General features: G+C 52.9%; 7 protein-coding genes across 7 annotated transcripts; 5 read left to right on the top strand and 2 right to left on the bottom strand.

The window, feature by feature from the left end:
* Positions 1 to 1,360: 1,360 nt before the first annotated feature.
* MAM_07948 (RNA binding protein MSSP-2) lies at positions 1,361 to 3,296 on the top strand (the record flags this gene model as incomplete). Its single annotated transcript, XM_040826746.1, has 7 exons — positions 1,361 to 2,217; positions 2,268 to 2,358; positions 2,415 to 2,504; positions 2,557 to 2,648; positions 2,704 to 2,961; positions 3,012 to 3,083; positions 3,134 to 3,296. 7 exons carry the CDS (start codon positions 1,361 to 1,363, stop codon positions 3,294 to 3,296), a joined length of 1,623 nt encoding a protein of 540 aa, XP_040675277.1.
* A 392-nt stretch (positions 3,297 to 3,688) lies between these two features.
* On the bottom strand, positions 3,689 to 5,012 carry MAM_07947 (RIO1 family protein; the record flags this gene model as incomplete). The annotated part of the gene is made up of 2 exons (XM_040826745.1): positions 3,689 to 4,894; positions 4,950 to 5,012. 2 exons carry the CDS (start codon positions 5,010 to 5,012, stop codon positions 3,689 to 3,691), a joined length of 1,269 nt encoding a protein of 422 aa, XP_040675276.1.
* A 504-nt stretch (positions 5,013 to 5,516) lies between these two features.
* On the top strand, positions 5,517 to 8,408 carry MAM_07946 (26S proteasome regulatory subunit rpn1; the record flags this gene model as incomplete). The annotated part of the gene is made up of 4 exons (XM_040826744.1): positions 5,517 to 5,637; positions 5,692 to 5,765; positions 5,845 to 8,322; positions 8,382 to 8,408. The coding sequence occupies 4 exons, from the start codon at positions 5,517 to 5,519 to the stop codon at positions 8,406 to 8,408; spliced, it is 2,700 nt and encodes an 899-aa protein (XP_040675275.1).
* A 380-nt stretch (positions 8,409 to 8,788) lies between these two features.
* MAM_07945 (Oligopeptide transporter OPT superfamily) lies at positions 8,789 to 11,996 on the bottom strand (the record flags this gene model as incomplete). Its single annotated transcript, XM_040826743.1, has 2 exons — positions 8,789 to 9,692; positions 9,754 to 11,996. The coding sequence occupies 2 exons, from the start codon at positions 11,994 to 11,996 to the stop codon at positions 8,789 to 8,791; spliced, it is 3,147 nt and encodes a 1,048-aa protein (XP_040675274.1).
* A 1,601-nt stretch (positions 11,997 to 13,597) lies between these two features.
* MAM_07944 (5-formyltetrahydrofolate cyclo-ligase) lies at positions 13,598 to 14,395 on the top strand (the record flags this gene model as incomplete). Its single annotated transcript, XM_040826742.1, has 2 exons — positions 13,598 to 13,691; positions 13,752 to 14,395. 2 exons carry the CDS (start codon positions 13,598 to 13,600, stop codon positions 14,393 to 14,395), a joined length of 738 nt encoding a protein of 245 aa, XP_040675273.1.
* Positions 14,396 to 15,006: 611 nt separating this feature from the next.
* Positions 15,007 to 18,313, top strand: MAM_07943 (Importin-beta domain containing protein; the record flags this gene model as incomplete). Its single annotated transcript, XM_040826741.1, has 5 exons — positions 15,007 to 15,135; positions 15,214 to 15,303; positions 15,373 to 15,654; positions 15,769 to 17,215; positions 17,274 to 18,313. 5 exons carry the CDS (start codon positions 15,007 to 15,009, stop codon positions 18,311 to 18,313), a joined length of 2,988 nt encoding a protein of 995 aa, XP_040675272.1.
* Positions 18,314 to 21,290: 2,977 nt separating this feature from the next.
* On the top strand, positions 21,291 to 24,293 carry MAM_07942 (uncharacterized protein; the record flags this gene model as incomplete). The annotated part of the gene is made up of 1 exon (XM_040826740.1): positions 21,291 to 24,293. One exon carries the CDS (start codon positions 21,291 to 21,293, stop codon positions 24,291 to 24,293), a length of 3,003 nt encoding a protein of 1,000 aa, XP_040675271.1.
* Between the last annotated feature and the right edge of the window lie 76 nt (positions 24,294 to 24,369).

Raw genomic sequence — 24,369 nt, 5'->3', positions numbered from 1 at the left:
ACTAGAACGCAGACATCTGGGAAGTCTGGTCGAATTCTCTTTTCCTACCAGGTGGCAGCTTCTCCTGGGCAACTGACAAGACGCGTTGACATCTGGTTGATGATAGTCAAACGTCAATAAACCCATCCACCGTTCGCCACTCTGCCCTCAATCACGCGGACCACTCTCAGGGTCCATTCAACCCTTCTCGTCTCGTCTCGTATCTCTGCGCCTCCTCGTCTGAAAATCGTGGCTACCGGAGCGAGCAGTTCAGGAACCATCACTACCCTCTTGCTTGCGCCCAGTATCTTCTAGCTTGCTTTCTTCAACCAGACTTTGACGGACATCCTTTCCTACCTCCTGACTCCTTCCTCTGTCTCCTAGAATAACCATCGCAATTACCTCGTCAGCGGATCATACGCATTGTTAGGTAAGTAGTGCCGCCATGTGTTCGCCTCTCGCCTCTCGCCTCTCGCCTCTCGCTTCTGGCTTCTAGCTTCCTCCCTTCTTCCCCGCCATTGCAGCATCTGATGCCTTTTGCAACTTCTGTCTCGTACCTGTTCCTTGTCCTGTTTTTCTGCTCTTTTTCTTCTCTTCATAGCATCAACACCGTTTCCAACCCAGATTTTCGAAGCCCCTTCAACGGCAAGTCGACATCATTCGGTGCGCCTATTTTGCTCGATAGCTTGTTCTATCTTACTTACTCTCTTGCTTCATTTCCCAGTCTTGGTAGCAACATTTGCCTTTGGTAGCCTCTCACCAGCTTTGCGTCATCGCGCAACCAGAAAGATAAAAAAGATGCGAGTCCACATCCCATTCTCTGCAATCATTCCCACTTCCTTGGTCATGCTCCTTGTGACAAATACATCACTTCCCTGTTGCTTAGTGTCGTTTTTTTTTTTTTTTGTTTTCTTTGCCCGGCCAGCAACCATCACCAAGTCCCGCGGGGCTGCTCTTTTGCAAATTTAGCGACATGACATGAATACCCTGCCGGCATGTTGGATCACACTTGCTGACGACTTCTCCCTAGATCTTCCTTTTGACTCTCGGATCGTTCGCATCTCCAGCCATCAATCGAAGCTGATCTCTTGCTTTGGGAGTAAGTCAGCCTCCTGTTTTTGTTTTCGAATATTGTCAAACGCATGTTTCGGTGGGAACGGAACTTGACACTCCTGTCACTGTGTTCCCCTTGCAATCGAGGTCGACCGTCTGAAGCCAGGGTCAGCACCCTGTTGATCTTTGAGTTGCTCAACTTCTGATCTCTAAGCATCTGCTCATTATATCTTTACCTGGCTCAGGATTCCCCGTACGCTAACATGATCTTTCATTCCATCTCTGTAGCTCCACGTTTTATCGAAAATCACCCCTCCCCAACCTGAATATGGACGCCGGAAACACTGTTGGCGGACCTTATCTCCCCAATCCTGCGGGACGCAATGTCCACGGCCATGGTCCTGCACACTCAGCTACTGATCCAAACGCCATGATTCATCAGTTCTCCGGGCTGTCTTTGGGAGGAATGAGTATCCCTAGCAGTACTGCTCCGATGCCAATGGGACACAACCCACAACCCTATGTGGTTGGATCTGATGCTCACCAGTATTTTCTGCCTCCCATGGCCGCTCAGCACCACACTGAGAACCCGTATCCGACCTTCGGTATCCCTGCTGGTGGATTTGGTAACCCTTATGTCGGTCTCCCGGCCATGTCCTTTCTCCCTCTCACTCCCGGACGGGCCGCTATTGCCCAGCCCCGTGTTGAACGCGGACATTCAGATGTGCCCGGTCTAGAGAATCGCCGCGGATCATATTCCACGACCGAGTCTACCCCAGCCACTCCTTTTTATCGCACGGTTCCCCAGCGAGATGACGGGCCACGCGTTGCCAATCTTGACCGATCCGCGTATACGACTCCGTCGCCCCAGCAAATTGGCCTCCCGGCCCTTCATGCCGACACAGCCAAGCCTGCTATTGCTGTTGTGTCGGACCGTACTATCGATGAATTTCTTCAACAGGAGCCCGCTATTCCTCGCGCTGTCCCAGCAGTTTTTACCCCTCCCAGTCAGATGAAGAGCCTTGAACAAAGCCTGGAAAATCGTATCCCGGGCAATCGCAACGTGTACATTCGCGGACTTCACCCGACTACGGATGATGAACTGCTGTATAAATTTGCCTCCCGATTCGGACCGGTCGAAACATCGAAAGCCATCATTGATACTGGAACTGGGGCATGCAAAGGGTGAGTTGCCGAAGTTCAATGCAACCTAGCGCGGGGCTGACATGTGACAGTTTTGGGTTTGCCAAGTTTTTTGATTCTCAAGACTCTGAAATGTGCATTCGTGGATTCCACCGACTTGGTTACGAAGTTGGCTTTGCCCGAGTAAGAATAGGTACTATACTGGTTACCTTGCCCACGTATACTGATATACACTCTAGGAATCTTTCAACTCTCGCCTCAAGGCAGAAGGAGACGAAGGCTCTACTAATCTGTACATTTCCAATCTCCCCAAGACGCTGACTGAAGTGGTGAGTTAACACTCTCTACCCGAAGACTGAAAAGTAGTTAACAATGACAAAGGAACTTGGAACTATCTTCCTCGGTACCACCATCCTTTCGAGCAAGATTCTTCGGGACAGCATGGGCAATAGCCGTGGCGTTGGGTTTGCCCGGTATGGACCCGTGATTTCTATGCAACGGAGCTTTGGAATCTAACTGGGTTGACAGTTTTGAGAGCCGGGAAATTTGTGACGAAATTATCAAAAAGTACAACGGCGTTGGGATTGGAGAGGAAGGTCTCCTCATGAATATTCGATATGCCGACACTCCAGCTCAAAAAGAACTCAAGCGAGTCACTGCCGAGCGACGCCAATTTCGGACAAACGAGTACAATATTGGGGCTTACGGCACTCCTCTTGTGGGAATGAATCCTACATTGTACAATCAACCCCCTCGGTGGCGCGGAACGTTGCCTGTTTCGCGAAGGTGAACAGACTCTTTGTTGGACTATCATGTTCTGACTGACATGATAGCAGTGGGCTTTCTGCTTCATCGGACGAAGAGGGAAATGTGATGAGACACTCGGGAACCCGACGCGGACTATCCGAGTATGCTCTTTCGCGTGGAACCCTTGCTAAGTTCTAATTATTGAAATCAGGATAGTCCCGAACACGAACACGGATGCAGCTGCTGCAGCCACCTTGTCGGAGAGTGATGAAGGTGTGACAATTCATGCAGACTCATCCGCCGTCGCTGTTGGCTCTGACGAGAACAAGTCGCCATCTGCCAAGGGTGCTCGACGGGACGAAATTACTGATTAATGTTTGTTTTTTTGGTCGATTTTAGCTTTTGTTGTGTCTTTCTCGTTTGCGGTTTATCTCGTGTCCAGACATGTGGCTACATTTCTTGCTTGTCACTTCTTTTTTGTTGCATCCTCTTACGAATTTGCCAGTTGAGTTGTAAGCAGACATATTCTGTCAATGAGCATTTTAGTCTCAAGTCTTTCTCTGGCATCGAGGAGTGCCTTGTGGAAACATTTTGATCAGACTGTACTTTAGATTCTTAGAGAAAAGAAGGGGCTTGTAGCAGAGTATCAACGCCGTATGGGCAAAACTGACGAATCATAGTGTATCACAGGCATCAAATCACTTTAATCAAGCGTTTGCAGGTGACTAGTTGGTTGACTGTATTTTCCTCTAGGTGTCGTCTGGCGCTATACTGTCAACTTGGACAGATCTTCATTGAACCGAATTGGGGACACAGCTCCAGAGCATGCTTCGTCGACAGTGGCATCAGCACTCAACTTCCCCTCCTCGCTCTCGGAACCTAGGATGCATCCGTCATCTTTGCCATCATCTGCTTCAATTTTGTCCTCTTCGTCTTCTGATTCGACTTCATCATCATCGTCGTCGCCGTCGTCGTCGTCCAAGTTGCCTGGCATGTCGTGCTCTCCCCTCTTCGTGACCTGATCTTTGATTGCAGCTTCGAGATCCTTCAACATCTTCTTTGTAAAGCCGGACGCCTCTACAGTCGCATCCAGTCTCTTAAAACCGGCTTTGGCAAGTTTCTTTTTCGAGTCTCTGAAGAAGGGCCCTGGTGTTGTACTGGTAAAGTGGAATCTCCGTGAGAAAAACCTCTTGATGCACTCAACATCTCTGTCGAAGTACATTTCGGCATTCTCGTGCTCCATAGACACCATCTGAGGGAAGTCAATGACAATCGGCTCAAGCTTCAATGACTCCTCGCCATTTTCTGATATGGTCTTCTCCTTGATGAGAATGTTAAACTCGTTGAAGTCCCCGTGAATCAGCCCATGTTTGGCAAAGCGAAGCACCAGCGCAATCAAATCTGCATAAAGAGATGCTGGGTCTGGGACATCGGAAATTTGTCGCAGTGGGATCGCGTCCACAAGGGTCATGACAATTGTATGCCGAGACTGTGCCAAGGGGACAGGAACTGGGAACCCCTCCTCATGTAAGGCTTTCATAAAGGCATATTCCTTCATGGCAGCTAGTCTCGAGAGATACATCCAAGAGCCCGATGTCCGATTCTTGAGATAATCGCGGTTTGATTTTACAGTTCGGAACGATATTCTGCCCAATCGATGAATTTTCAAGACACGCTGTGTGCCCGTCTGATCCGCGACAATCATGATGTCGCTCTCTTTTCCGACGCCAATCCTGTTTCCAACGCTGTACAGATCTTTGCGTGTGGCGTGGGTATGCAGGGCGAGATAATCGAGACCCCCGTACGTCAATCGATATCCGTCGTACTTGGCTTCCTTGACTCTGGCGATGAGACCAACTTTGGCCAGTGCTGAGATGCTCCTGTGTACGCCACTAGCTCCGCCGCGCAAACGCGCTATCTTTTCTATCAACGGGGTAGGCACAACTTCGTGGTTTTTGCTGCCCATTTCGACCTGTGCTTAATTTAGGACCAGCAGGTCAGAGGGGTTCTCGCATTCGGCTTCTTACTGCAGTGAGAACTCTCCAGTCTTCTGAGGCCAAGTGCCTCATGGCCCTGGTGTCCAGCTTCATCGTGGCGGCTGATATAGGATCATAGGACTGGGTGTTTTAGTGCAATGATGAAAGCCGTCGGAAATGGAAGGTTGCTTGGTTCGGGGTTGGCGCGGCGCACGGAGTAGAAGTTTCGCTGATAAGATGTAATCGATAGCGACTGTATCGCTGAAACTAGTCTGCGGATTAACGCTTCCGTTCCGGCTTCTGGGGTACGCACGGCAGCACGTGATTGGATGGCAAGGCTGGGCACCCGCCGGCACCAGGCGACAGCGCCTCACGTAACCGGGAGCTACAGCAGGACATTCAACCGCCGACCTCTTTGAGCTTCTATCGCCATACTCGTTCATCGCTCTACACCACTTACCGGCGGAACCTCGCGGTCTTTGGAATTCTCGAGCCACACCTCGTTTTGACCTCTCAAGTGCCTCGATTCCACCGGTCCCTGATCTTTCGTCTTCCTTCGTACCTTCTGCCTCCCCTCGCAGGAGCTTCTCACAGGGCGCCCATCACATCAACGTCAACATGGCTCAAGACACCGATGCTCCCAAGGCGGTAGACAAGGGGAAGGGAAAGGCCGTGGATGATTCCAAAGATGAGAAGAAGCCTATTTTGAACGGCAAGAAAGAAGATGACAAGAAGGATGGTCAGTGCAGAAGATGATGCTGACAAACCGCAAAAGATACTGATTTAGGCACAGCCGTCGAGGAGGAGTTGAGTGAGGAGGACCAGCAGCTCCAAAGCGAACTAGAAATGATAGTGGAGCGATTAACAGTAAGTTACTTGAAGCTGAAGAAGAGTCTTGAATTTTTTTATTTTTTTTTCGGCGTCTGCTGACCTGTCCGAAATTCAGGAATCGAACACAGAACTCTACAAGACAGCACTAGAGGCAATGAAGACTTCGATCAAAACTTCGACGTCATCAATGACAGCAGTGCCAAAGCCTCTGAAGTTCTTACGACCACACTATGAGACCTTGTCCAAATTGTACGCGGAATGGCCTGCCGGCGGGAACAAGACATCGCTGGCTGATGTGCTATCTGTGATTGGCATGACCTTCTCCGACGAGGACACGCAGGATACACTCAAATATCGCCTTCTCGCTCCAACTTCTGATATTAGCTCTTGGGGACATGAATATGTGCGACATTTGGCTTTGGAGATCGGCGAGGTCTATGGAAAACGAATTACTGCTGACGAGTCCACCTCGGACCTGATCGACCTTGCTCTCATTCTGGTGCCGCTCTTCATCAAGAGCAATGCGGAGGCCGATGCTGTCGATCTTATGAGTGAACTTGAAATCATTGAGCAGATTGCGAAATTCGTTGATGAGAACACCTACGCCAGAGTCTGCTTGTACATGGTCAGCATGGTGAATCTACTCACCTACCCAGACAACGAGACTTTCCTCCGAACCGCCCACAACATATATATGGAGTACAAACAGCTTACTCAGGCTATCGTTCTCGCTATTCGATTGCGCGATGTCGATCTAATCAAGTCCGATTTCGATAAAGCCGAGGACCCAACCCTGAAGAAGCAGCTAGCCTTCCTTGTCGCGCGTCAAAGAATCGTATTGGATCTACCTGAAGACAACGAGAATGAGCAGGTCATCTTGGAATGCGCCTCAAATCTTAAGCTCTCGGAACACTTCAAGTCTCTCGGCAAAGAGTTGAATATTTTGGATCCCAAAAGTACTGAAGATATCTACAAGAGCCACCTTGAAAGCAGTCGGGTAGCTGGCATGACTAATCTTGATTCGGCCAGACACAACCTGGCTGCTGCATTCGTCAACGCATTTGTCAATGCTGGCTTTGGTAATGACAAGATGATGTTGATAGAGGGCGAAAAGGAGAGTTGGGTGTGGAAGACCAAGGCTGATGGTATGATGTCGACGGTCGCTTCTATGGGCACTTTGTTGCTTTGGGACATCGAGAATGGCCTGGACAAGATCGACAAGTATACATACTCTGCTGAACCTGAAATTTCGGCTGGAGCTATGCTGGCCATTGGTATCATGAACTCGGGTGTTCGGATAGACTCAGAGCCTGCGCTGGCTCTGCTAGGAGATGCTGAGAAGTTGCACCATTCAAACCCCTTGATCCGAACCGCCTGCATCATGGGCTTGGGCTTGTCATACGCCGGCTCGAACAAGGAGGACTTGCTCGAGCTTCTGTTGCCGATTATTGGCGATTCATCACAAGACATGCAAATTTCTGCCATGGCAGCTCTGTCGTGCGGCCTGATCTTTGTGGGCTCATCCCACCCTGAGGTTACCGAAGCTATTATTGCGACGTTGATGGATGACGAACGAAAGAACCAGCTGACAGACAAGTGGACTCGATTCCTCGCTCTCGGCTTGGGGTTGCTCTACTTCGGCAGACAAGAGGATGTGGACGTGATTCTGGAGACTTTGAAGGCGGTAGAACACCCCATGGCCAAGCCGACGGCTGTTCTGGCAGAGATTTGTGCATGGGCAGGCACTGGAGCAGTGCTCAAGATCCAGGAGCTGCTGCATATTTGCAACGAGCACAAGGAAGAGTCGGATGACAAGAAAGGCGATGAGCTGCTGCAAGCGTATGCCGTCATTGGTATTGCGTTGGTGGCCATGGGAGAGGACATTGGCCAGGAAATGGTTCTGAGACAGTTCGGCCATCTCATGCACTATGGCGAGGCAAACATTCGAAAGGCCGTCCCGTTGGCCATGGGTCTTATCAGTCCAAGTAACCCGCAAATGAAGGTCTACGATACACTCTCAAGATACAGCCATGACAACGACCCGGAGGTTGCCATCAACGCAATATTTGCCATGGGGATGCTCGGCGCAGGAACCAACAATGCCCGATTGGCACAGCTTCTCAGACAACTGGCAAGCTACTACCACCGCGACCAGGATGCTCTTTTCATGGTCCGAATTGCTCAGGGCCTACTGCACATGGGCAAGGGCACACTGTCCATCAACCCCTTCCACACCGACCGCCAGGTCCTTTCGCAGGTCTCTACCGCAGGGCTGCTAGCCACAATGATCGCCCTGATCGACCCCAAAGAGTTCATCACGGCCGGCTCCCACTACCTGCTCTACTTCCTCGTCACTGCTATGCACCCTCGTTTCTTGGTCACTCTGGACGAGCAGCTTAAGCCTCTCAAGGTCAACGTGCGTGTCGGTCAGGCCGTAGATGTTGTCGGACAAGCTGGTCGTCCCAAGACCATTACTGGATGGCAGACACAAAGCACACCCGTCCTGTTGGGCTACGGAGAGCGGGCGGAGCTCGAGGACGAGGAGTACATCAGCTTGAACGGTACTCTAGAGGGCTTGGTAATTCTACGAAAGGTAAGGCGATGTCATCTCGACCTGGATCCTGGCTGCGGTCTCACTAACTGTTCTGATAGAACCCTGAGTGGGAAGATGGACAATAACAGACCAGGTATGGTAGGAGCTTGATGGGGAGAAGAATCACGGGGTACAGAGTTGGCGGCTTGGTCAGGCCAGCCGGTCCACTGTATAGTAATCTACTGTAAAGACACGAGAAGCTGGTCGTGAGGCAGAGATGTGCATTCATAGATGGTCTAAATTTCCAATGCTAGTTTAGTGCATCATGTTCTATGTCTAATCGGGAACAAAAGTAGCGCCAAAGACGGGTATAACTTCCAAGTAAATTTGCGTATCCAAAAGGCTCGCGTGTCCAAAATGCCGCCCGGCCCCCCCTTTTAAAAAAAAAAAAAAAAAAAAAACGATACCATGTATACAACTCGGTGATCATGGCTTTCATAAAATGCAAGTTAGCCCGGTTGGAAAATCACCATACACCTGGTCCAAATGTCTGGCCCTCTGGAACCGTTCTATAGCTACACGCCTGCCAGTCGCACCCTTGCTTATATACCTCTGTACCCCACCACTTGAAATGCTTCATCAACCCTGGGTACACGAAGCCGAAGAAGACGACGACAATGCCAAAGGCCAATCCCGAGTCGAGTGCGGCACTGAGGGTCATGGTGTACTTACTCCACCAGGCATCGGCGCGTCGTTTGATCAGGTAGTTGAAGACGTAGCAGACCACGGCCCAGACTGAGAAGTTGAGGCCTGTAGCAGGGGGGATCCATGACATGGCGCCGAATATCACGGGCAGATTGACTTTGCGGATAACGCTCCGGCGCCTGTTTCGTGCGTACAGCCACAGCGGGATGGGGAGGAGGGCGCCGAGCGGGAAACACCAGACCAGGGCGCGATAGATGGCCCCCGGGCCAAAGAACTCGCCTGGTCCCACGACGCCCCAGAGGATGGAGCCGTTGAAGTGGACGCGCGCAATGGGGCATGTGAAGCCGTTGAGGGCGTCGGCGGTGCAGATACCCTTGACGTTGGCGAACATCCAGTTCAACACGCCAATTTGCGTTACGGATGAGACGAGGGTGGCGACGACTTGGACGAGGAACATGATCCGAGGAGGGATTTTCATATAGTGCCCGAGTTTGAGGTCGGACGCAAACTTGATGCCTTGCGCAGAGGAAATGTAGCCGTACGTAACGAAGACCATGTTTGCGATGGGGCGGCCGGGGAACACGGCGCCGCAGATGAGTTGGCAGATGAGGTAGATGCTGCTGTGTTGGTTGGTGACGGCCATGATGATGCCGTTGGGGATGAAGAATATGGCGCCGATCGAGAGGGACAGCAGGAGGCCGTACCAGGGGAGATGGACGGGGTAGCTGCGGCAGTTAGAAACAGATTGTTTTTGGCGGGTCAGCGACCATGCAACGGAGCACTTACTACTCGACAATAAACATGCCAATGGCCGTCATGGAGGCAAAGGTGAGCAGGTACCAGCTCAACGGGGCGTCCTTGTACCGACTCATCAGACGGCAGTGAACGTCTTCGCGGCTGATCAGGTTGTCGACGTTGGATGTCGAGGCCGAGGTGCGGGTGTAGTTCTCGCTGCCTAAACTCCCCGTTGACGAGGAGGCCGGTTGTGAATATGATTCTGGCACAGGTCGATACGTGGGTTTGCTATCTTGGCGCGCTTCCTCCATGGATTTCTTCCACGTCCGCAATATGTCCCTGCCATGCCAACAGAGTGTATGGGTGAGGAGAGCGGCGAGGCCGGCGAACTGCATGCCGTAGCTGAGCATGTACGTCACTGGTAGAAACACCCTGCTGTACTGTTTGTAGGCGTCCTTGTCGAAGAGGAACTCGGAGGTCAAGATCTTGCTGACGTCGTAGATCTTGCCGGTGTTATCAAAGACGCCTGTCGAAAGAATCGGCAGGTATGATGTGTAGAGGACATTGGCGTAGTAGAAAACGGGCGCAACGATCCACATGACAATGGCGAGACCGCCGATGACATTCATGGCAGCCCAAAATGGCACCAAAAGAGGGGAGCCAACATATGTGATCTGTGCCCAGTCAAATGTCATGGGGAAGAGTCCCAGACCAGAGGCCACGCCAAAGAGATTGGCAATGACGACGTTCTTGGGCGCAAACCATGTGACGACGCTGAAATAACTGAGCGCGGGCATCAGCAGCCCAGGTAAAAAGTAGAAGGCAAAGGCGCCGCTCCACACCATGTAAAAGAACTTCCATCTGCTGATTGTCCAACCGTTGGCCGGCTTGTTATCCTGCTTGTGTAGCGTAGAAAACATTGCCGCGGACATGAGGGTACCTGGCCAAACCATGCCGCTCGGGCGAACCAGAAATCTCCTAGCCATGCCAGCAAAGCCGTAGCCAAGGATTTGCGTTGAAATCGTTAGGAGCAGCTGGTACCCAATCGACGCCGGCTGATTGTAGAACTGGGTTTGCTCGACGATGACATCCGTTGCAAATGCAAAACCAAAGGCGACATTGCTACTAACATAGACGCAAGTATGTTCCTTTTCGTTCCACTTCCCCTGCGCCAACCATTGGCGCCACGAAATTCGATGCTTCGTTTGGTGAGTCTCGTCTGCTCCCGGATTTACAGTCTCGGTGCGAACTCCATCAACAAATACAAGGTCGGGGTCGTTGGGCCGTTTAAGAAGCATGTCCCACAAATGTCCAAGTGGATGAACAAGTAGCAGAGCAATGACAGGTGTAATAGCAACGCTGGGGTATCGCAACGAGAAGAATAAGTTTGTCGAGGAACCAAGAATGGAGAAGAGAACCGACAAGCACCACATACGGGGCGTATTTATTGATAGTGTCGTATTATCCGTTGGGGCCACGGAAGCTCGAACAAGTTCGTGTGGTGAGTTCTCCTCAGGTTCAATGGTTGAGTCTGTTGACGAGGCGTCCTCGAGTAGAGGCCCATGGTCGGAGAAGATGTCTTCGTCGTCTTCGTCGTGGTCCAAAATCTCGCTGGGAAAGGCTGACTCTGCTATTCCGAAGCGGCCCTCCAGGCCGGACATGAGAGCGGTTCCATCAAGGTCCTCGGATCGCCATGAGGTCATGGACCGCCGCGAGCCTAAACTTAACTGGCTCCGGTTCTGAGACCCGATTCGACGAAGTCGGTGGTGATTATTATCCTCCTCTGAATCGCTGCTCGCGGGAGAGGCGTCCTGGCTAACAGTAACGGAGCCATATGGAGAGGAGGTGGGCCGAGAACCATCCACAGCGCGAAGTATAGGCGTCTTCTTGGAAGCCATGTCGGCTTCGTCGAGCTGGAGGTCAAGACGATCAAGACGGCCAAGAGTCGGCTCTGCTATTGCCTCGATGAGGCTCGGAGTCGCAGGATCATGGCCAGGTATATATTTCGAGGATGACGATGAGCGCGAACGACTTGAGCAGCGCGGAGAGCGTGACAAAGGGCGCACAACAGACGTTGACTTCCTTTGGCCTGTGACGGAGAAACTCGAACTCTGGGTTTCGTTCGGGGACGATGCGGCTGCCAGGTTCTGAAGAGGCACGCCCTGCTCGTACAACTGGGACCGGTCTGCCCTTGTGTCAGCTGCGGGAGAAAACGATAAAGACGGTCTGGTCTTGAAGATGGAGGTGCCGGTGGCCGACTCGGACGCGGACTCGGATTTGGTGCAGCGGCCCATGGCGGGACAGGCAATGGCGGGCCGAGGGGATTTGCCTGAGCAATGACGCACCAGCAGTCCGGCGCAGCGGCGACCCTTGCATGTGCCTACAGCGACGATATTAGAAGGACTAGAGGCTTAGGCTTGCTCAGGGAAACGTGCTATGCGGCCGGGGCAACCTACTTAATGCACCGTCTGGGGGTGGTTGCAGCCGCCCAATTGGAGCATAAACGACTGGTGACTGCTGGTGCAAAGAATAACGCCGTCAAAGCCGGCTCAGCGACGAGGAAATAAATCCCCAGTGGGCCCGGTTTTGGTTCTCCCTTTGGAAGCGTGTAACTAACACTTATTATTTATTAGCCAGTCGCTGACGGGCAGTTCCTTTATTACCCGTGCCAGGCCTTACAGAGTGGTACAGAGAAGCCGAGTCGATTGTTTGGCTCACCGTAGAGATGGATGAATCGCCGACTGTTTCTCTCGACCAGGTTCTAGGGTTCCGCAGGGTCAAGACGCAAAGCCAGGCCGATCGTGGGCCAAGCCAAGCCACTATGCATCAAGATTCAACGCCAACAAGGTCAGCTTTGCTTCCCACCGCTTTTGTGACGGTCATGGTCGTCGAATGGGGTGTATCTCCTTACCACGGCATGACTCAGAGCCTTGAAGTCGCAAGCCCTGGTCATGCAAGCCACAACAGCCACGACTCGCGGCGAAAGAACACACATGTACGGGTGACGATCAATGCTAATCGTGATACTCGGTGGTTCATGCTCCGTAGTACGTAAGTATGTACCATGATAGCCGCAACAACTGAGTATTACTCCCGTCCGGCGTCGGGCATGCCTCGGGGTCTCAATGCTGCACAGCGGCAGAACAAAGATTCAGAAATCAGTTCGAAATGCAGCGAGAGCTGTAAGTAGCCAGATTAACGTACTACGTTACTCAGTCGACTTCGGAGTGCATTGCCAACCCTGCGTGGCTGATGGTGTCTTTCTTCCAATGTTGTGGAATCAGCACGGCGAGGCCTGGCAGAATGTGAGTCTTGCAATTCACACGAAAGAGCACAAAGCAAGCGAGTTTTTTGTAGTTTCAAATGCAGGGTAATGTTGATTGCTTCTCAAGCGGATAAAAGCTGCTCCGTAGAAATGTCAATTAATGTAACTATAATGTAACGGACACGGAGACGACGCGCGGAAGGAGCAACCCGACAGGAGCCGCGTGGCCGCGTGGTGGGAATTTGTGCAGCTAATCCGTACAGAAAGAAAAGCGCAGACACAGACAGCTTGACCGCCTAGTCGTGAAGCTCTCCGTCTCTGCTTCTGCTAACATTTCCCGACGCCCCAACCCTGCATCCGGACGCTAGAGGCGGATGCACATGGTCGACCTGCCGCCGCCGCCGCCGCCGCCGCCGACTCCCGATTCAGCGGCGCCCCCTCCAGCCGATACCGCCTACCGAACCTCGACTCTAGAAAATACGTACTACGGAGTACGTACGGAGTATGTAGTAGTCAAGTGTGGTTCTGGGCGTGCGTGCGACAGAAGCCTCGCCAATATCAAGATACCAACGAGCAGCCCTGAGCATCAATTCCTCCGACACGTACATCATATCCCGTACACGGGCCAGGATGACTTTGCCTCTTTCCGCGGCCAAGCAGCAGCTGCGGAGTCTGATGAAGCAGAGACTCGCCGCCGTGCCTGCCGACTCAATCACCGCTCAGAGTAAGACGGCCCAACTCTCACTTCCACAGCCTCCAATACGATTGTGCTCACACCAGCCAGGCCGCAGGATATTCGAGTCATTAAAAGATTTTCGGCCATACCTCGAGGCCAAAAGAATCAGCATATATCTGTCTATGCCCTCGGGCGAGGTTCAAACCGATGCAATCGTACGACATGCCCTTGAGGCAGGGAAGCAAGTCTTCGTCCCCTACCTCCCCAGGTCTTCGCTGGACACCCCAGGCACGCCAGCTCGTGTCATGGATATGGTCCATCTCAGGGATATCCAAGACTATGAGGGTTTACATCGTGACCATTGGGGTATTCCCAGTATAGATCCGGCCACTGTCCATGAGCGTCAGCGCATTCTAGGCGGGCCGGATGCGCAAAGGTCAGACCAAGCTGGCTTGGACTTGATGTTGCTCCCGGGTGTGGCATTCGACTTTGACGAGTCTGGTGCAGTGCGGCGGCTCGGCCACGGCAAAGGATTCTACGATTTCTTCATGAACAGATACTTGGCAAAAACAGCCTCTCCTGCCAATGAGGCAAAGGTTGTTTTATTTTATGGCTTAGCACTAACAGAGCAATTACTGTCGGATTCATCCGGGGAACACATTCCTATGGGTCCGTATGATAGGCGGCTACATGGCCTTGTGTTGGGCAGTGGGCAAATTCAGGAGACGTCGGGGAGCATGACACCATATTGAGGCGTCCTTTTATAGACTTGGGATGTAATATCATGTATTTTGTATTATGACACATGCAAGATGGACATGGAGAGGCAACCAAGTGCTAACATGGATGGTACGGGGTTCTAACTGGATGAAAGCGGGCAGGGACTCAGTTGTGCAGTCTTCTTTTTTTTTCTTTCTTTTTTTTGATATTGATGAAGACTCCAATATGACTGACGACTGTATAGGGTAGTTGGCATTTGTCCTCGAATTCAATGCGTCGTTACGGAGCGGAAAAACGCTACGGCGACAACCGTGCCCAGCCGGTGCACCCCGCCAAAGAATCAGTGGCACGCTGAGGCTTCTTCATGCCTCGCCTTTTGCGTCCCCTGGCCGTCATTACACCTCACCCTCCTTATTGATACCCGACAGAAACTGACAGTGCTCCACGTCTCTCATTCTGTTGTCCCTTTCTCCACATAGTGCCTCCTACTCTTTCGCGACTGCCTTGGAGCAGCTTTATCAACACCCGGCTGGACAACCCAGGGCCTTATGAAGACGAGCTCCAGCCTCCCGTGTTAAATCCTGGTTGCAACTATTTCGGCCATCACGGCTCCCCTCCCGCAACAGCCCCTGCGTTGCCCACCATGGCTTCGAATGGTACCCAAGAGGCGTTCTCGCCGTCCGATGTTTTGACTGCCGTCAGGACAATGAGAACTGGGGAGAAGGAGACCAAAACAAAGGCCCATGAGTATCTGGAGAGATTCCAGAAGTCGGTATGCGCTGCTGCTGCATGGACTACATTGAGCATATATTGCTGTGTATATATCGACATGCTAACTGGGGACTTGTAGAAGGATTCATGGGCTACCACTATGGGAATCCTCCAATCCACTGCAGGGCCGGAGGCCACCCTTTTTGCTGCCATAACACTTCGTGGAAAGGTTTCTGCTTTGCCTCCCAAGCTCTAATCCAAAGTGTTCTCCCGGACGTGAAGTTGCTGACGTCACTAGATCACGTATGACCTTACAACCCAGGTACCACAGAGCGAACTACCGGCTCTGCGAAGCCGAATTCTACTTCTGTTGAAGCACTTTGCTGCCGGTCCGAAGCCCATTCGTGTTCAGCTCTGTGTTTGTCTGGCTATTCTTGCGATACAAATGAAGGGTTGGAACGACGTACTTTCATCTGTGGTCCAGGCCCTCGATGACAGCCCCGAGAGCCACGCATGCATTCTAGACTTCTTGAGAATTTTACCCGAAGAAGTGACCGAAGGTCGAAAAATTACCCTGTCTGTACGTGGATCGCAAACCTATCAACCTGGGACCAAGTCTCTTCCAACGACACACCTATCGTCCGATCGACGTCAACACACTATGGGGGTCATGGTCTAATTTGTTGGAAAATAGGAAGAAGAGCTTGCAGCACGGACGCAGGTCTTATTGGGAGACAACGTAGATCAAGTGGTACAACTCCTGATAAGCTACTCACAATCATCACGTATGCCTCCAACAACTCCACGGAAGGCAAAAGACTTCAAAGTTGATACTAATCATTGGATTCAAAATCTAGCGGCTGCATCGCGCAACCCTCAGCTTATAGAGTGTATCACTTCCTGGTTGAGAGAAGTTCCTGTCATGAACATTATCAATTCGCCACTCCTGGACCACATCTTTGCTGGTGTTTCGAGCGACACAAGTAGTGCCGAGGCAGCAGAGTGTCTTTGCACCATGCTTCGAGAAACCCGCGATATTGATGAGAGCCAGGATGCCGTCCATGCATTGTACCCTCGAATCGTGGCACTCAAGCCACACATCCAAAAGGCCGCTGAAGAGGACGATATGGACCAGCTCAAAGCACTGACCAAAGTTTTTTCCACGGCGGCCATTAGCTGGGTGGTTGGTGTTGCTCGCGAACCATCTCATTTCAGACCGTTGGTGGAGGCTGTTCTGGAATGCGCTGCTCGAGACCAGGAACTTGACGTTGTCGAGCACACCTTCCAGTTTTGGTACGAATTAAAGCAGTACCTGGTTCTGGAGCGGTACATTCAGGGCAGGTTGGAACTCGTCGATGTTTTTTCCAGGCTTGTTGACATACTGCTCCGCCATCTAGAGTATCCTCAGCCTGAGTCTGGAAACGAGAGCGACCTTTTCGACGGCGATCGCGAGCAGGAAGAAAAGTTCCGAGAATTCCGTCATCGAATGGGAGACACTTTGAAAGACTGCTGCGAGGTCATGGGGGAAACTGAGTGTCTTACCAAGGCTCTTAATGCTATTCAGCTGTGGACACAAAAGTATGCTGGTCAGGTCAATGGCTCCAGCGTCCCCCACTGGCAAGAGCTCGAGGCTCCTCTTTTCGCGATGAGAGCTCTTGGTCGAATGGTTCATCAGGACGAGAGTATCGTGCTCCCCCAGCTCATGCCGCTGCTGGTTCAGATCCCTAGCCACGAAAGGCTTCGCTTCGCAACAATCATGGTTTTGGGGCGATACACTGAGTGGACTGCAGCTCACACAGAGTATTTGGAGCCGCAATTCAACTATATTGTGGAGTCTTTCCAGACCGACTCGAGAGAAATCCTCAGAGCCGCTGCTCTGTCCCTCAAGTTCTTCTGCACTGACTGCGGACATCTCTTGAGTGGGCAGGTATTGCAGCTCCAAACATTCTACGACCAAGTTCTGGACAAGCTGCCTGATCTTAGCAAGGAGGAAATAACTGAGGGTGTTGCCAACGTAGTCGCCGTTCAGCCTGTTGGTGAAACATACAGGCTGCTGAAAACCTATGCCGACCCCCTTGTGCAGAGGTTGATGGCCAAGGCCAACAACGCATCCAACGAAGAAGGCAAACTAGCCCTGGCTGGTGAGTGCAACTACAGAGCTTCTCTTTCGCATGAAATGACTAACTTGGTGCACTCGAGATCACCTTCAACTCATAACCATCTTTGTCAAGAATGTTGTCCCCTACGTGGCTCCCGGAGAAGAGAACCCCGCGGTCAAGTATTGGCAGGAAATCTTTCCTATACTGTCCACTGTTTTGGACAATTTTCTTGACTTTAGTCCCATCTGCGAACGCATTTGTCGATGCTGGCGAAGCATGGTGACGTCTCATCGAACTGCCATGGCCCCCCTACTCCCCGAAATGGCCAACAAACTTGCCAGCAGCTTCAACACATCCAGAGAAGGTTGCTTCCTGTGGGTTACATCCGCGATTTTAAGGGAGTTCTCGGAAGACCGTGAGCATCTGGACCAGGCCACCACAGAAAACATCTACACCTTCTTTGAGGCTCAAACTACAGCTTTCCTTAGAGTGATGGCAGATTTGCAGCCTAAAGATTTGCCAGATGTCATTGACGATTTCTTCCGGCTTCTAATCGACGCCCTTTTGTACTACCCTCAGAAGTTGATCCCATCACAGCTGCTGGGGCCAATTTTCCAAGCTTCGGTCTACGCATTGACTTTGGAGCAACGGGATCCGCTTTCGTCGACCCTGCACTTTCTCCGCGATTTGCTGTCATATGGCGGCGACAACCCGGCTAGTAGCGAGGGTCTTCCAGTGGCACAGGCCGCGGAAATCCGTGGAATTATCAAGAATCTGCTGATGGCACACGGTGCCGACCTCGTCAAACAAACCATGGCTGGCATGATGATCACGTTTCCCAGCGACTGCTTTGCGGATGGAAGCGGTGTCATACTGGCCCTGCTCGAGATGATGCCAGCACAGACAACCGAGTGGATTGCGCACACGATTGAGCTTCTTCCTCAGGGGACTGTGTCGGCACCGGAAGCACATCGATTCGTGACCAAGGTCAAGGAAAAGTTGTCATCCGGGGATGTGAGCGGGCTCAGACATGTGCGGACTTTGCTACAAGACTTTACCGCTAACTACCGTCGTCGCAATGTCGCTCCCAGAGACGGACTGGGCCAGCTCGAAGCTGCCAGATTTCAGTTCTCTGGCTAAAGGAATTATAAATACTACAATCTACAAACAAAGCATGTAAGACATAGCATGGTGGGTAACGAGGAGGCATGTGCGATATGGCGGCAAGACAAAAACAAAGATACCAGGCAAGGGCAGGGCATCGACGAGCCCCTAATATTCTAAATTGGAGCAGGAAGTTTATCGGTGGAGAAGTCAAAGTGGTCGGACCTGTCACGCGTGGCATTTCGCTCGGTCCGTATCAGGTAGTTTGACTGAGTCAGATGGAGCAGAGATGCGGGAGCAAGTAGCACGATTCTTTTGGAAGCATTGCTGGTGAATGGAAGGCAAATATTACTGGGACTCATGTCGGCGGCAAAAAAGAGGGCGAGCGTACTGGTTTAGAGAATTGTGACTGGAAGAACGGAAGAACAAGTTGACTCTGGTCCGCTACCTTTTCTTTGCCTGGCGCACGACGTGCTGGGCTTGACGGCGTGTACATGGGCGTGCTGATGAATCAATTGATGTTGATCTCTTGTTGTTCCGGGCTCAGCCTGTCGGCGCCACGGTTTTAGGATAAGAATTGGATGGGAGTCCGTGTTGGCTCGACCGGCGCGCTGCCAGCTCGCTACTCCAAACTCGGCACAAGAGCCTTGGATGATTTTTTTGTGTCTCCCAGCGAGTTTTGGCAAAGCCGGCGGCTCCCAAAGCGAGGAGTCAGGACTCCAGGACCCCGTGGATCCCGTCGCAGCCACACGGACTATGTTTAGCTTCGTCGCTTTGCGCCATTGTCGCGTGTCGGTTGTGGTCAACGGCCAGCCCTCCCGTCTGTCCCCGTCGCAGTCAGTCAGTCAGTCACGGTCCTCATCGTGACTGTGCTGTACGGATCTCGTCATGCTCAGACCTCGAACCCCAACAGTTTCTCTCGAGGCGACCGAATGCTAGTCGTCGCAGCTGGTTTCAGTCCTCGCGTCGTCCGTCTTTGTCGTTGGCTTCCTCCCCCAAACAAACTCGCGCCCTTGCTGCCCGTAACTTGCTGGTGGTGACGTGACAACCAAGCAGGAATGGACCCCGTAGACGACTTGTAAATGGCACGGGGTGTGGTGTAAGTGAGAACCGTAGGCGCCCGGACAATAGACAATGCGAACAACAATGGAACCGAGCCCCTGGGATCATCGGATCGAGAGAGGGGAGCCCCAGAGCCAGATGCCGTTTGGTCAGCGGCATCACATCACGAGCTTCCCGAGGACCGAGTACAAGATGAGAGAGACCATGACGACGCACGACGAGACTGCGAGCCGACTTGCCCGCCGCCTTCAGTGGCGCCCTATTGCTTTACCGGTGGCGGAATTCGCCGCGAGGGACGACGATTGTAGCTTCTCCACGACTAAACATTCACAGGTCTTCCCCATCCCCGATGAGTCAGGGGAGCCGTACGGCGGCACATGATTCTTTTCACAGCTCAAAGTGGTTGGTGTTCACTGGCATCGGCACCAGAGCGCGGCGTTTGTTGAATGCCGCGCCGCTGTGACTTGTACTCCTACAAAGGCGTCACTCGATTCCTTGGCACGCGTCGGGAAGGGCGGGCCCTCCTGGCCAGACATACATTCGCATGTATATATTCGCTCGAGTTCCGGCACCTCGGGACCATGCAGCACGACATTTCGCCAAACGCATGGGGATGCTCCGACAAAGGGGACGACGGGCCAGGGGGTGCCCCAGTCGAGCGCAACGGGTCCATGTTGAAAGGTTGAACTCGCTTGCTCGCCTCCTGGGACCGCCTTTCGATTCGAACGCTGTCAGAGATGGTCCGCGGTGACTGGCGACTTGCCAGCGAAGACGGGGTATCTGCGCCAGGGAAAGCGGGGGAATACACGGCCGAATCTTAAGAGAAGGTGGTGAAAGGGGGGAGAAAAAAGAGGGAAAAAAGCTTCTGTTAGAGAAGTCAGCTGGTCAAAGGAAAACACGACGTCGATAAAAAGTAGTGCTTTGGTTTGGATACAGAGAGAAAGAAGAAGAGCGGGGGGAGAGGGAAGGAGGAGAAGAGGGAAAGCGCTGACAAGGGCGCAAGGGCTCGAGGCCGAAAAAAAAAAAAAGACGTGATTTCCACACGTGTCAGAAAGACAATGTGCATTCTCGCTGAGTCGTCCCATCTCGCTGAGTCGTCTTGCAACGAGAACGAGAACAAGGACAGGATGAAAGGCGCAAACCGGTCCTAGACGCTAGACGGGTTACACCAACAGTCTGTAACGTAAAAAGGGGAGAAGGGAAGGGATTCCATTGTTCCAAGAAGCCAAACGAGAGGGGAGCAAAAAATTGGGAAAAAATTGAAAAAAAAAAAAGGTATGTATGCCTGCAAGAAAGCCAAACGATATTCTTCGCCTAGACTTCTTTGTCGTGTCTGGTCCGGTTCAAGTCCACTGCTGCCCGCTGCCCTGTGTCTATCTACTATTTCAATCTGCCGTCTGCCTGCTTCTTTGACATGGCTCCTCGCCTATCTCGTCTGGTTTTCTTTGCGTTTGCACAAAAAGATGGCCCCCTCTTTTTTTTTGTTAGCACGGATATTGACGCTGTTTCACTTCATAGACTATCCTATGTAGGTAGGCCTTGTTGTCCAAGCTAAGCAGCCGTGGCTTTGCCCGTTCATGGCCAGAAAATACCGTTACTATCAAAAGAATCACTGCAACGGACGTGGACGGCATATAACTTACATGGCACCCAACTTTGTAGATACAATCCGTCTCATCACCGGCGTTGGACCCCAAATAACTTTCCAACCTCCATCATCCGCTTGCAATTATCCTTGTTATTGCTCAGCATTCTAGTCCCCCATGTCCAGCGTTTGCTTTCCTTTGGTTGGAGCTAGAGACTTGCCGGCCGCATTGTGACTGACGCCAGCAACGCCTATATATGTGCCTTGTCAAAGCATCCGAGACGAGTTGCATCTTCAAAGTCTCCTGTTTTCGCACTCTCCTCTTGTTGTCGTCCACCCTGCGTGTCACATCATAAAATAGTTAACATGGGGGCTGGAATGGGGACGCCGCCCACGAGCAAAAAGAGACAGCACAGCACCAGCTCTCCGGCACCGAGACTGTCCAATGCTGCCAAAGCGGCCGAGAATGACGAGGCCGAGGACGGTGAGGACAGTGACGGCGTGGTGGAATTGCCAAGGAAACGAGCAAAACAGGAGCGTCAAGACGAATACGCCCTCCCGGATCAACGAAAGGCTGTAATGAAGGAGAACGATGCCGTAAGCCTGACATGCGACTTTTGCAAAAGCCTGGCGCTCGGCACAGACAACGACATCCCGCCGTGCAATCGGCAAATCATCGATGGCTGGGTCTTTGAATGCACCACGTGTGCGAACCACAGACTCGAGTCGGGAGACCTCGATCATAAATGTTTCCGTGCGAAGCAGCATGCGGACCTCGAGGTCTTCAAGCGCTACTCCGACTACCACGGCGTCAACTTTCCCCGGCACGTCGTCTGCGAGGGGTGCAAAAACAACAAAAAGCCAAGGGACGGCCGCTGCGATGTCGACCCGTACCTGCAGCTGCGATGCTCATGCTGCATGGGGAGCAAGAACAGCGAGTCGAGGCTCTGCCTGGTCAAGGCCACGACGGGCGACGCCGCCGACCTGGGCTGGGGCTTCGACGTGGCCAGACAGATGGGACCGAAGCCGACTCTTCAGAGGGGCAGACAGAGGTGGTTTCGACGCGAGTGCGATATTTGCAAGAGCAGGCCCGACAAAGACAGGGCAGGCTGCAGCTGGCTGGACTCGCGCGAGACGGGAGAGCCCGGTGATGCTCGCGAGCCCTGCCTCCAGTGCCGGCAGGACAACATGTCCTGCTTCGACGGCGGCATGCTGGTCGGCCACCCCGACAACCTGGAGGTGCCTACCGAGTGGTCAACCAGGGGCGATCTGGGCGGCGGATGGGTGGAATTGAGAGGCGACAAGGACATCGTCACGAGGCCGCAGTGCAGACAATGCTACGCCCACAAACGCCACTGCCGGGCGTCGGCAAAGCACGCCGAGTACGCCTGCAACTGGTGCTGGCAGACGGGCATGGTGTGCCAGGACTTGAGGGACGACGACAAGATCTACCCGCTCTTCGACCTCAGCAGGGTTGGCATTGGCAACTTCTGCCCCTTTGCGCGCTGCCGTCGATGCGAGGCCACGGGCAGAAACTGCGATCGCCAACGACCCTGCGATTCCTGCTTCTTCAACCGCGAAGGGGACATGTGCGACACGTGGCGTATGGGAGCCCCCGGCACATTGAACTGCTTGAAGCGCAGGATCAACCTGGGCGACAAGATGATGCTGAGGCCGGGCCCCTTGTACTACTTGAGCATGGGCTACGGCCCGGCGGGCGTCGATGACGAGAAGGACGGGACGCAGATCGAGCACTACATCGGCCCCCCGTTTGCGCGTTACGCCTTCAAAACCGTCGCCGACAGACCGGGCGAGACTCTCAAGCAGAACAAGCAGGTTGTCGTGGCGGAAATACAGAAAATGAGGGCGGCATTGGCCGCTCACGGCGCGCCTCCTAATGGAGCTCCCGGAGGCGAACTCCATGGCCTCAATGTGAATGACATCACGGTTGACCAGCTCAGGACATGGATGACGAGGCGCTGGCCAGACTGGACCAGGCAATGCGACAGAAGAAACTATGAGAATCACAAGGCCTTCGAAATCGTCTCCAAAGGCTACGTGAGCTCGCGGTACATGGAGGTTTGTAGAACAGAAGCAGAAACAAACATGCTCGTGGAGGACGAGTTGGAGTTGGACGAGGGGGACGAGGAACTCCAGCTTGCTCCAGCTCCGGCGCCGGCTCCGGATCCAGCTCCAGCTCCAGCGCCGGTCCTCGACAATCCCGCTCGTGGTAGTCGATCCGGAAATGGAGACGCAGTCGCTGTCGTCCTCAACACGGCTCCCAATGTAGCCAACAATTTTGCGCCGACGTCGATGCTCTCGCGGCGGGAAAAAGGCTGGTGGAATGAGAATCCCGATCTCCCCATGATACCCGGCGACCTGTTCACAAGAGCAGTCCCTCTTACCTTGTTCGACCCGGGAGACTGCGCTAACTTTCAGTTGCGCCGCTGGGCAAAACTGCTCAGCCCAAGTATGGCACCTTCCGAGCAAGCCTTGATTGAAAAGTGTTGGCGAAACCGAAAGGGCACGACGGAATTCGGCTTGTTCAGTATCATGTATGGTTCTCACGTCCGGCACTCCCCCGTCAATCCAGTCTTGCGCGGCATTTCTTGGAGCTCGGACAACGTGGAATTCCAGAACCTCCCGTGCATAGAGCAGATGCACGCATGCAGCGGCTTGGTCTCGACAGTTTGTCAAGACGCTGAGCACAACAAACCCCACCAGGCGGTTTGCGAGCCTTGCGGAATAAGCAGCAGTCGTCGCTTGGTCGAGGACGGAGACGGGTTCACCAGACTGGACATCGTAGCCATGCGTGCCTACTTTTGCACTTCTTGCCACAGTCGGCTCATCGGGGGCCCGCGATCCCTCAGTGAGATGTACTTGCTCGGGGCGAAGAGCGTCTGGGGCTGCCGGTTCGCAAATAACACGACGATCGACGGAATTGTATCCGTCAACGGCCGAGAAATGGGACTGTATCCGTTTTCATACCCCGTTACCGGATGCACTTGCGGCGTCAACATCTTCAAATCACGCCTATGTCAGGAGGATCGGGTCAGGTACGCCCGCCACGCCCTGTTTCAAGCCGAGAAAATGAGGCAATGGCGATCCATGCATGGCGAGGCAGGTCTGTGCCCAGGATGTCTCATACACAAGTCAAAGGAGAGGGCCACCGCTTCGCCATCGTACAAGGAACTCTTCGCAGCGGAAAAGACGTCAACGGAAGAAACAGTTTCCTGGGCATGTCTTGTATGCGGCGGTTTGGTCCTCGACCAGCCAAAGAGAAGCACCATAATTGGTGGCTGGTTTGACTGGTTTCCCATGATGGCAGTGTCGGACTGGGGTCTTGATCAAAACATGTTAGGTTTTTGATACGCCTCTTGGCGTCAACATGTTGAATCGTTTCTCTTGTAGCCTGTACGCCCGGTCATCATCATTTCTCGAATCT

This window comes from Metarhizium album, assembly GCF_000804445.1.
Source record: "Metarhizium album ARSEF 1941 chromosome Unknown scaffold_39, whole genome shotgun sequence".
In the NCBI taxonomy this organism is placed as follows: domain Eukaryota; kingdom Fungi; phylum Ascomycota; class Sordariomycetes; order Hypocreales; family Clavicipitaceae; genus Metarhizium; species Metarhizium album.
This window is presented reverse-complemented; position numbering and strand designations above follow the sequence as displayed.